Source organism: Martes martes (genome assembly GCF_963455335.1).
Source record: "Martes martes genome assembly, chromosome: 17".
Lineage (NCBI taxonomy): Eukaryota > Metazoa > Chordata > Mammalia > Carnivora > Mustelidae > Martes > Martes martes.
This window is the reverse complement of record NC_137905.1, coordinates 53,754,190-53,766,269: the sequence shown is the minus strand read 5'-3', so window position 1 is coordinate 53,766,269 and position 12,080 is coordinate 53,754,190. Positions and strand designations below refer to the sequence as shown.

The following is a 12,080-nucleotide window of genomic DNA, read 5'->3' as shown; positions in this document are numbered from 1 at the left end:
CCAAGCCCACAGACCAGGACTCAGATTGCCCTCTTCGTGCAAACGGTCCGAAGCACAAACCCTTCTCTCTCTGGCCCTTCCCTTGCTCGTGCTCTCTCTCTAGATTAAATCTAAAAATAAATAAATAAATAAATGAAGCACAAACCCATCTTCTCATTCCCACGTGTTCTGGGTCCCAGAATTCCCTCTTTCCCACCTCCTCCCAGCCCAGGACCTTGCGCATGCGCCCCACGGGGTCCCTTGTCCCACCCCCGGGACCTGAAACCAGTGGCCCCTAAACTCTAGATGCCCTCGAGAGCGGCACCACGGTCCTGGGACTCGTCACCGAATACACACGGTTAACGGTGCCACCAGACTCTAGTCCAGAACAGTCCCTCTCACGGGACCCCGACCCCCGCCTGTCGCGCGGTGCAGGCTCTGGAGCCGCTGTGAGCTCTGAGCGGAGCGGCCGGCAGCACCCAGTCCCCTCCACCACCCTCCCCCGGGGCCCTCAAGCACTACCACACCTGCATCAGCCCACACTCCCTGACAACTGACCTCGCAGAAGGAGAACCCGCCGCTATGACGCGGTCCCTCAGGCGGACCGCGAAAGCAGCTGCAGCGCGGAAGCCAACGGGGAAAGCGCGAGGTCACCTGACCTTGGTTCCAAGTACGCACGCGCAGGGAGCCAGTAACCACACCCACATTCGCGCCTGCGCAGAGGCCACCCACGAAGGCCCGCCCCGCCTAGGACCTAGACCTTGCAAGTTCTCTGTACCCTGCCTTGGCGGGTGGGGTCTTCAGACTTTTCGCTATAGCAGCCCCTCCTCCCTACCGGAACCACCGGTTCTGGTTCCGTTCCTTCCCCTTCGTTTGCTAAATGCAGGGAACCCACAGTATTCATGTTGAGATGTGACGGTAGTATGTAGGGGATTGGGTGTGTCCTGCTTTCTTTCTCTGGTGCTACCGAAAGAGGGACCGGTGTGGGGGATGCTGTGGAAACAGGCTTCTGGGGGGAGAAGCATCAGCCCCTCAGAGACCGTGCTGACAAGGCTCATTCGTGGGCCCTACCGCGGCTGTGTCTCAGTCTCTTAGAGTGGGGCTCTCCTATAGATTCGGTTTCAACAGGAATTCGGGAGATTCACAGAACAACCCTTTGAGAGGCAATGTCTGGCTAAGCGGTCCTCGAGGCTGGATTCCCATTAGGACCACCTGGGAGGTTCTCAGAACGACCGTCTCCTGCGCCCAGCTCTGCTCATAGATACCATCCTACCGCTATGTACTCTCACGGCGAAGGGGCTCTGTGGGGTCGTTTTTTACAACATGAATGTTCTCATTCACGAGAGCTCGTCTCATCACTTATGCATCGCCCCAAACCCCCTCTCCAAATGCAATCTTACTGGGGATTAGGTTTCACCGTGTGATTTGGGGGTGGGGAGAAATAAATATTTAGTCTGTTGCATTGATATTAACGCCTTAATAGATGTTTAACAACAAGATACACATTTATTTTCAAACAGTAATTACATCAAAAACATGTGGGACCTTGGCTGGGTACTCTGATTAGGGTCACCATCTGACATCAGGGTGTCCCTCAGCCTGGGTTTCAATCTCCAGAGCCTGGGGAAGAATCCACTTCCATAATCTTTTAGGTTGTTTGTACAATTTATTTCCTTCTTACGGTTTCTACGTGTGCTCACCTACACTTCAGCTTCAAAGTCAGCAAGTCTGTTCAATCCCTTGTATGCTTCAAATCTCTGATTTCTTTCTTTTTTTTATAAAGATTTTTATTTATTTATTTGACAGACAGAGATCACAAGTAGGCAGAGAGAGAGAGAGGAGGAAGCAGGCTCCCTGCTGAGCAGAGAGGCCGATGCGGGGCTCGATCCCAAGACCCTGAGATCATGACCTGAGCTGAAGGCAGAGGCTTTAACCCACTGAGCCACCCAGGCGCCCCAAATCTCTGATTTCTTCTTCTGTCAAATCTGTGTGTGTTCTCTCACTCGAGGACTCATGGAATTACTTGGGATGCATCAGAAAATCTGGGATAACATCTCTTTGTAAAGGTCACCTCATTAGTAACTCTCAACTTGCCATATCTCTTCTCCTTGGTGTCATAACTCAACCAAGGGAGCAACCCCCAAATTGGAGATCTGTATTAAGAAATCAGTGGAATTTCTGCAACGAAAAATAACTTAGACATTATCAATCTACAACTCTATTACCTGTGATTCCTTCTTCTTGTGGTTTCTTTTTTAAAACCTTTTTATTTTGTTATGTTAGTCACCATATAGTAGGTCATTAATTTTTGATGTAGTTCTTATGGTTTCTTAGGATGAAAACACCTGGGGGAAATATCCTTAAAATTTTCAGGTAGCCCATGGTTTATTTTCTTACAATAAAGCCCATGAATAAGAGTTACTAAAGCTCAGATAATTAAAGTGCTGGATTTTACAAATGTCACAACACATAAAGGAATCTTCATCAGAATGAGGGTTTTGGAAAAAATGAAAGAAGATGGGATTGGGAGGGAGACAAACCATAAAAGACTCAATCTCAAAAAACAGACTGAGGGTTGCTGGGGGGAGGGGGGACGGGAGAGGGTGGTGGGGATATGGACATTGGGGAGGGTATGTGCTATGATGAGTGCTGTGAAATGTGTAAACCTGGCGATTCACAGACCTGTACCCCTGGGGATAAAAATACACTATATGTTTATTAAAATAAATTAATTAAAAAAAAGAATTAGGGTTTTGGAGGGGAAGGGATGGGGGGGACGGGTGAACCTGGTGGTGGGTATTAAGGAGGACACATATTGCATGGAGCACTGAGTGTAGTGCATAAACAATGAATCTTGGAACAATGAAAAAATAAAATAAAATTTTAAAAAATGATATGCTGGGGCATAAAATTTCTTTGACCCATAACAGTTTTTCAGTAAATATGTAGAGTTTGGGATGGGTCAGGTCATCCCAACACTTGCAATGTGGAATACCAGTAAACAGCCTCTCCAGCCTGACCCATCCAGGTCTCATTCTTTACCTGATTTCCCAAGGAAGGGCTGAGTTTTGTTATCCAAAATGGCACCTTCACTCCTATACTATATTTTCTATTTGACGATGTGGTGGAGCATTTTATATGAGCAAGAGTTTTGCCACTTAAATGAAGTTAGAAGCTTGCTTGACACTTGTGAATTAACCATGAAGCTGGAATTAATGAATGGGGGTCAAAGAGTGGATTCCAATGTGTCCTGTGCCACCACCATCCCTCCTAGCTCCATCATTCCTTTGCCCCACCCCACATACCCATCTCCCACCTAGATACTCGACGACCCCACCTGGGGAGCTGGAGTCACCTGATAAACCTGCATGCACCCATCACTTGTGCTCAGCCCCATCAGACTTCTGCATTGCATACCACCTCCTTCTTGTCATCTTCTTGATACTGTTCCTACATGATCACTATCCCAGGGATTCCAAGGTGACCCTCCTCCCTTTCCATCACTCCCACAAACCACACCATTCAGACTCTTCTTTGTCTTGCCAAACATCCACTCCCAATTCCAGTATCTCCCCCTGGGTCCTCTATGCCCAACACCATCCAGTGTCCCAGTCTCGACTCCTGTATGAACCCAATCCACACCCACACCCATTACCCCACCTCTATCACCTTGACCCTTTCTCCTGGCTCCCTGGTTCCCTCACTGTCCTGTGCCTCTATTGCCTATCTCCTCATGTTCAAGGTCTCTTCTCCTAAGCTCTTCTAACCTTCTCTATCTGCCATGGACCACACTCTCTTCCTTCAAGATCCACCTAACCCCCACATATTCCCTTCCTCCTCTCCAAACAAGTTTTAAATCCTATAAGACCTTGTCTCCTGTGAATTTCACCAACCACAGACCATAAATATCTTCCCTACAAAGTGCCCATCCCCATTTTCTCCTTCATTCCCATGAAACCTCACTCCTCTCTTTTCCCAGATCCCAATATACCCCATACCTTCACTTCCTGGCACACTTTGTGTCCTTGTACCCTCAAATGTGGCAGTGTTCTCTGTGACATCAAACACACTTGTCTTTTATCCCTCTGCATTCTTTCTTCTCCTACACTCTCCTCCCCTTCAACCCAAGACCTTGGCATGACTGTCTTGTCCCTATGCCCTTCTTTCCCTGTGCCTTCTCTCTCACCTACTCTATCAGACTCCCATGAACTACCCCACCCCACATACTCCAACATTCCTACCACATGATATGACCTAGGGTTGTAATGCTCAAAGAAATTTTTAAGGCTGTGTATTGAAAATATTCTCCTTGTGGATTGTTGCAGGCTTGGAAGACTACAAATGATAAAAGGGGCCCCCATTTCTGGCATCCAGAGGTCTGGAGATATAACTCTTCTTCTGTATATGAACATGTCATGATGAATGTGTTAGCCAATTGTGTGATAATGAATGTGAACTGTTTGTGTGAAGGTGTGGTGAACATTCAGGTCGATGAGAGTTAGCTTGTATGTGTTCAGTATGTGCCTGAATGTAAGTTTCAACTGCTGTTGTGTAAGTACATGAGTGACTATATATGTGTCTACTACTATGTGAGTATATGCAAATGTGGGTGTGCATACACACGTGTGTTTCCATCTGCATGTAAGTGGATAAATGAGTTCATGTTTGTGTGCAGTCTTAGTTGCCCACCATGATGGCTCTGACTTGAAAATGACAGCTCATTGCACAGTGAACTTGCATCACATGTAGGGAAAACGGAAGGATCAGTTTCAACTCCTAATTTGTATATCTTCTTACCAAAGCGGCAAGAGCTCATTACTGAAAATTCAAACACAACAACAACAACAACACAGTAAAGAACTGTTGTAACCATGTGATCTTCTTGAATTAAGTACGTGAGGGTTGGCTCATCCAAAATCTTGTAAATCTTGTAAAATCTTCTAGTTGAGCCATCTGGTCTGCTGTTTTAAATCTGTGAAACACTGTTTTAGAAACTTCATTCTTTCTTCTGTGGATATTGTTCTGTCTGTATTTCTTATGAAGAGAGGTCAGTTATGGTAAAGCACACGTTCCTAAACAATGATCCTATTAACTGGCACTGAAGTGTTCAAACAAGGTCAAATTCATTAACTTTGATTTGTGAAACAATTTCTAACTGTGTTGTATACATCATGTTGCTTCTTTTACTTGTATCTCTGAATATTCTTCCCAGGTATTTTGTCTCATTCTGTAATTGATGGTTCAGTTCAGTGGTCAGAAGATTAACAAAGTTTCGGGGTAGAGAATCTTCTCTGGGAAGTGAAGAATCCAGTGAGACACACAGACCTGGCCACCAGTCCCTCATGTGTCAGAACTCAGTATTTCCTGCTGTCCTTCAGAGAAGACCCTGTCTACACAGAGAGACCAAGGGAGATAAAAGAGCCTCTCACAAATACTCAAATAGTCTCCTATGGGGTTCTAACTAGAAACTTTTAATTGTTTTTTGTAATTAACAACTGGGGAACTTTTTAAGAAACATCTTCAGTTCCCAAACCCATATTCCCAGTGCAGCTACAAATGAAATAATTGCAGTTTTGAGGGCAGGGACCTCACAGAATCATGAGCTTATATCTCAGGGTCTGGCTGCCCCCCTCCCACACACATACTGGCTGCCATGCCCTTCACAGTGAGTCCCTCCTGGCAGCAGGAAGGTGTTGGTGAGGATTCCTACTTCAAACTGAGAGGCGGTGTCCGTTTAAGAAAAGGCGTCTCAAGCATCTGGGTGAGTGATCATATCAGAAAAGGGCAATGTTCTGTGTATCACCTGATTCATTCTGAAAGCCATGCAGGAAGGTGGAATAATTCTGAGGCTTGGACTCAGCTAGTAAAGAGATGGGGTCCTAGACCTTCACCAATCCTTGATGGCTCCTAATGCAATAAAGTAATCTTCACTCATAGTGACGGTTAGTGTTTCATGCAAGTATGAATACTCATTGATTCTTAAGTCCTTAAGGACTGAGCTGTAAAATCAACCTTCTGTACAGCCCACATCCTAGGAATTGTAGACTAAATGCTCAGGGTTACTAGAGGTGCACCTGTAACACCTCCATGCTTGTAGTGAAGAATATGATGCACATACGGGAAGCATGTGATCCTGTGAGGAAAGTGTATCATCCAAATGGTAATGGCTTGAATGGACAGGGGTCCTCTAACTCTGGATCTACCACTAAATTTTGGGGACGCTAACCGAGTCTGCACTGGAAATCTCCATAATCTGTCAGTGATAGTGAAACATTCATTTTGAAGGTTAGGAAATGAACAAGTAAGGAACAGTTGACATAACGGTGATGCATTACAGATGGTAGCTGTCAGGTGTATATCATTTTCTCTCCACCCATTTGAAAATTATTCAGGACGCCTGGGTGGCTCAGTCGGTTGAGCATCTGTTTTCGGCTCAGGTCATGATCCCAGAGTCCTGGGATTGAGTCCCACATTGGGCTCCCTGCTCAGCAGGAAGGCTGCTTCTGCCTGTCACTCTGTCTACTTGTTCTCTCTCTCCCTCTCTCTCTGTCAAACAAATAAATAGAATCTTTAAAAAATTATTCTACCGTCAATATAAAAGCCCAGTGCTTGGACATAGAGAGTGCATAAAAATATACGCCTTACAGATGCCAATTTGCAGTGAAGTATCTCATGGTAACATCATTTACAAATCTGAGTGCGTTGTTAATAGCTTTACTTAACTGAGGTATTACTAAATGGATAAGTATATCATTTGAAATCAATACTAATTTCATTTCTGCCTTACACTATTATTGTTTTATCATGTGTTAGTGCTTTATGTCCCAAAGTTTAAAGAATTACTTGTGATTATTCAACAATTCCTGTGATTGCTACATTATACTTCGTTCCTGACATAAAAGCAAATGAGTCTTTCTGTGGCCATCTTAGTATCAAGCCAGTCTTGCATGCACTACATACAACTTGTAACAGGACAGGTTCCTGCAATATTCTGCTGCCAACAGTGCGTGTGCATTTACTAGGGTATGGAAAACTTTACCCATAATTGATATTGTCCTGTTCAATAAATCATCACAAGTTAATGGGAACTTGTAATGAAAATCATAGAATATCACCACTCTACAATCAACCATAAGGTGGCAAATCAAAACTTACTGTAGATCTGGATTATTTGATGAACACAACTACCGAGCTTTCTTTCTTTTTTTTTAAGATTTTATTTACTTGAGAGAGAGTAAACATGAGATAGAGGGAAAGAGAGAGAGAGGGAGGGAGAATGCACACAAACCAGGAGAGGGGGCAGAGAAGCAAACTCCCCGCTGAGCAGGGAGCCAGATGTGAGGTTAAATCCCAGGACTCTGCAATCATGACCTGAGCCAAAGGCAGACACTTAACTGACTGAGGCACGCAGGTGCTCCAGCAACCTTGTTGTCTTGCAGACCATGGTCGCTCACTGAACGATCCCCATTTCCAGCCCAACCGATTCCCAGTCCCCACACAGTCTGAAGGAACAGATGTGGAAAAATAATTGGCTTCTCTGTATGTCTGTTCTCTTCCTCTTTTAGTTACATCCACAGTAGTCCTGGCCTCATAGGGTCGTGAAGCATGAAGAAGTTCTCACACGAGCGCCCTCACAGGAGAGATTTTACATTATACGCGCTCTTAAAAGTTCTATGTTCAGTCCCGGGAAGGCTGTGTTTCCAAGGGGGAACGAAGGGAAGGGGGAACATACTGGAATTCAGCTGACGTGATACAGGTGGGCCATGCCTTGCGCTCCCACGAAGGACATTTTAGCTCAGAAGGCAACTAACAGTGACTGGGAACAGAGAAAATGGCCAACAGGGAACTGGTGGTAGGACTGATCTTCTTAACAAAGACGACGGTTGGCATCCTGGGCAATTTCTCACTTCTTTATCATTATATCCTCCTTTCCTTCACTGACTACAGGTCGAGGCCCACAGATTTCATTCACAAGCACCTGACTGTGGGCAACTTCTTAGCCCTGCTCTGTAAAGGAGTCCCCCAGACCATGGCAGCACTTGGGTGGAAACCTACCTTTGGCCACTTTGGATGCAAACTTCTTTTCTTTCTTCACAGGGTGGGGAGGGGAGTATCCATCGGTAGCATCTGCATCTTGAGTGTCTACCAGGCCATCACGATCAGCCCCACAAACTCCTGGTGGGCAGAGCTTAAAGTAAAAGCTCCCAAGTTCATCGTTCCCTCAATTTTCCTGTGTTGGATGCTGCAAATGCTGGTAAATATCATTTTCCCTCTGTATGTAATTAGTGCATCGAGCGACAAAAACAGCACAAATGAAAAGAATTTCGGATACTGTTCTTCAGTTCGCCACGAAAGAACCACAGACTTGTTGTATGCAGTATTGCTCTCATTCCCTGACGTGCTATGTTTGGGGCTCATGCTCTGGGCCAGCGGCACCATGGTTTTCATCCTGTTCAGGCACAAGAAGCGGGTCCAACATATACGAAGGACTGTCTCCGCCAAGTCCTCCCCGGAGTCCAGAGCCACCAAAGCCATCCTTCTCCTGGTGAGCACCTTTGTCTACTTTTACACCCTCTCCTCTGTCTTTCAAGTTATTTTGGCTCTTTCTGATAATCCTGGCTGGATCCTCGTGAATGTCACTGCGATGACAGCTGCGTGTTTCCCAACTATTAGCCCCTTTCTGCTCATGAGCTACAACTCCAAGGTACCCAGGCTCCTCTTTGCCTGGAGAGGGAATATAAAATCCCCTCATCTTATGAGAAATATGTAAACTGTATGTATATCTACAAGGTACAGTTGCCAATTCATTCATCCCCCTCAGGGTCCTAAATAAAATGAATCCAAGACACAGTAAACAGGACACGCTGAGCATCTTCTTCAAAATAAACAATAAATCATGACAATATTGTAATGAAACACCATTATCTTCTAAATACTTATATAATTGAAGTCTTCCTAATACTGCCAGTAAAGGAGTACAGAATTGACACAATAACAAACACCAGGACTTGACACAACCTGGATATTGCAGAGAAGTCTTCAAGTGTGTGGCTTTCAATCTAATGAAATAAATTTCCAAGAATGGAACCTGGCACACAGTTTCAGGAAAAGGTATATGAACATGGGGTAGAGCATGGTCCTGTCATTCCTCCAACTGAAGAAGACAGTGTCCCCACTACATACAGAATAGCCTGAGTGGGGCTGGAGGAAACATCCATTCTCAGGCAGTGGTGTTTCTGGGAGCCAGTTATTAAGTTTTGTAGGTAAGTCACATCCTTAGAGAGAGGGCACTGATTTGTTTGAAATATGAAGTGATGAAGGGAGATGAGCATGTTTACCATATTTTCATGTAGAAATGGCCAGATTAAAGAGGAGCAGGGAAAGGAAAGTACAAAAACAAAAATGTATTTCTGCTGGTCTTTAAAGATAATCAAGTGAGTGCTGACAACATAAACAGACATGTGATGAGATTCGGAGAAAGCAGAGTTTTCTCTGTAATGTTAAGGTGACTTGGGCGTATTGGCAGGAAGGTGGTCTGGAGACCCAGACTCAGGTCTCCTTCAGGGCACACATAGTCCTTTGGGCCATTTACACGGAGCCTGAGCTGGGAATTTGCATCCCGAGCTCATCCTCTTCTTTCACGTTTGTCCAGACACATGGAGAGGAACTAGCCAATGTTATCATGTTTATTAGTTATCTAAAATGGTGTGCAAGTGTCAAATACATGTCCATCCAGACACTTCAGATAATTACTTCTTTTATTTTTTAAAAAGATTTTATTTATTTCTTGGGGCAGGGGTGCGAATGAGTGAGCAGGGGATGGGGAGGAGGAGAGGGGGAAAGAATCTGAAGCCGATTCCGTGCAGAGCATTACTGGAGTCAAAACCAAGAGTCAGATGCTCGACCAACCGACCGACCAAGCCATTCACGCACCCCGATACTTACTTCTTTTAAATGGCTTATAAGGAGTGTCAAGGGCAGATATTCTGCAATGTGCTCTCACTGCTTTCTTTTACAATTTCTTTAAAAGATTTTACTCCTTTATTTGAGAGAGAGAGAGAGAGAGTGTACGAGAGAGCACACAAGCAGAGGGAGCAGCAGAGGGAGAGGGAGAAGCAGGCTCTCTACTGAGCAGGGAGCCTACATAAGGCTTGATCCTAGGACCCTGGGATCATGACCTGAGCTGAAGGCAAATGCGGACCTCACTGAGACACCCAAGAGCCCCTCTTTTACAATTCAAAAAAAAATTTTTTTAGATCTTATTTGAGAGAGGGGGAGACAGAGCATGAGAAAGAGCGAGAGTGAGCGCACATGGGCTGGGGGAGGGGCAGACGGAGAAACAGACTCCTCGCTGAGCAGGGAGCCTGACGTGGGGCTCTATTCCAGGACCCTGGGATCACGACCTGAGCCAAAGGCAGATGCTTAACCGACTGAGCCACCTAGCACCCTTCTTTTGGATTTTAAAATCTAATCAGATTATAAAGCCACTTCTAGAAACCCAAGAACCAATTCAGAAAACTCATCCTTAAATCTGTTTCTCTTGACCCACTCTTGGTCATAATGGAATGATAGTTGGATATTTCTAAAATGGAATTCTATACAGCAATGCCAGTGGATGGGCCACGACAACATGCAATCATAAATTCTCAACTTAAATGAAAAAAGTCAAATACAAATTTGACCTTACATGCTCTATTATTATCTTTACATTAAATACCAAACAGACGATAATAATGTGTGCTGGCAGAGGTCATAGCTGTGTTTACCCTGTGAGTCGTGACAGACAGGGACAGCAGATGGGAGGTTCCAGGGGTCTGATGATACTCTTTGCACTGATATGAGTGCTGTGTACAGAGATGTGATCAGTTTCATTATCTGTGCACTGTATCTGTATTTTTAAGTTAAAAAAAACACGTATCACCAATAAAAACCATGGGATACAGTGAGTACATTTATGCATAATGTCCTTGCATTGTGAAGGAGGAGTTTAAACCTATTCAAGAAAAAAACTCTGATTAGTTTTTCAAATCATGCAGAAATTTTTAGGTTGAAAACCTAACCAATGGTAAGTATACAACTTCTAAAGAAAAGAGGTCAAATATACACTTGTTTTTAAAAGTTTCCTCTCGACATACAGGAATTGAAGTAGAAAATAAGAGTAAAGTCAACAATAAGCACTACCAGATATTTACCCAAAAGATACGAACATAGTGATTTGAAGGGGCACATGTACCCAACATTCATAGCAGTAATGTCTGCAATTGCCAAAATATGGAAAGAGCCCAGATATCCATCGACGGATGAATGGATAAAGAAGACATGGTCTATATATACAATGGAATATTGCTCAACCATCAAAAACAATGAAATCGTGGCAATTGCAATGACGTGGATGGAACTAGAGGGTATTATGCTAAGTGAAATAAGTCAATCAGAAAAAGACAAATATCATATGATTCCATTCATATGTGGAATTTAAGAAACAAAACAGATGAACAAAGAGGAAGGGAAGGAAAATAAAGGAAGATGAAAACAGAGAAGGAGGCAAACCGTAAGAGACTCAACTCTAGGCAACAAACTGAGGGTTGCTGGAGGGGATGTGAGTGGGGGATGGGGTAACTGGGTGATGGGCATTAAGGAGGCACTTGATGTAATGAGCACTGGGCAGCATATGCAACTGAGAAATCACTAAATTCTACCCTTAAATTAATAAAAAATTGTTAAGAAGGTAGATATCCTGTGTTCTTACCACTATAAAATTAAATTACATTAAATTAAAACATGTGGTCCTGACACCTCTTGTCTGGAGGTCCTAATTATAAAGTTATCTTTTCCTTAAAGGCTGCTTCTCCAACTTCAAGAGAGAAAGTAGCCTGTTCGTAATCATCAAGTCACAGATGTTTTCATTAGAGGCACAATTACTGTTTTCATGAAGTGCATCCTATGCCCAGACTTAGAAGAAAAACAGCTGTTGTAGTCCAGAAACAACTGCAGATAGGTGGCTCCTGCGTAGGATAAAGTAATTCTTATTGGTTTCATCATACTCTTTATTATAAGCATGGTAGTACTGTAAGTACACCTCTAATAGCACTGAAAATTTA

General features: G+C 44.0%; 2 protein-coding genes across 2 annotated transcripts in view; one reads left to right on the top strand and one right to left on the bottom strand.

Annotated features, from left to right (window-relative positions):
• The window catches only part of LOC308358419 (vomeronasal type-1 receptor 4-like), a gene marked incomplete at both ends in the record, with an annotated part of 29,265 nt that extends 21,842 nt beyond the window's left edge, over nt 1-7,423 (bottom strand). The window contains 1 exon segment of the mRNA XM_080828601.1: nt 7,379-7,423. Coding sequence (XP_080684727.1) covers nt 7,379-7,423 — 45 coding nt within the window.
• A 387-nt stretch (nt 7,424-7,810) lies between these two features.
• On the top strand, nt 7,811-8,749 carry LOC308358418 (vomeronasal type-1 receptor 4-like; the record flags this gene model as incomplete). The annotated part of the gene is made up of 1 exon (XM_080828600.1): nt 7,811-8,749. One exon carries the CDS (start codon nt 7,811-7,813, stop codon nt 8,747-8,749), a length of 939 nt encoding a protein of 312 aa, XP_080684726.1.
• Between the last annotated feature and the right edge of the window lie 3,331 nt (nt 8,750-12,080).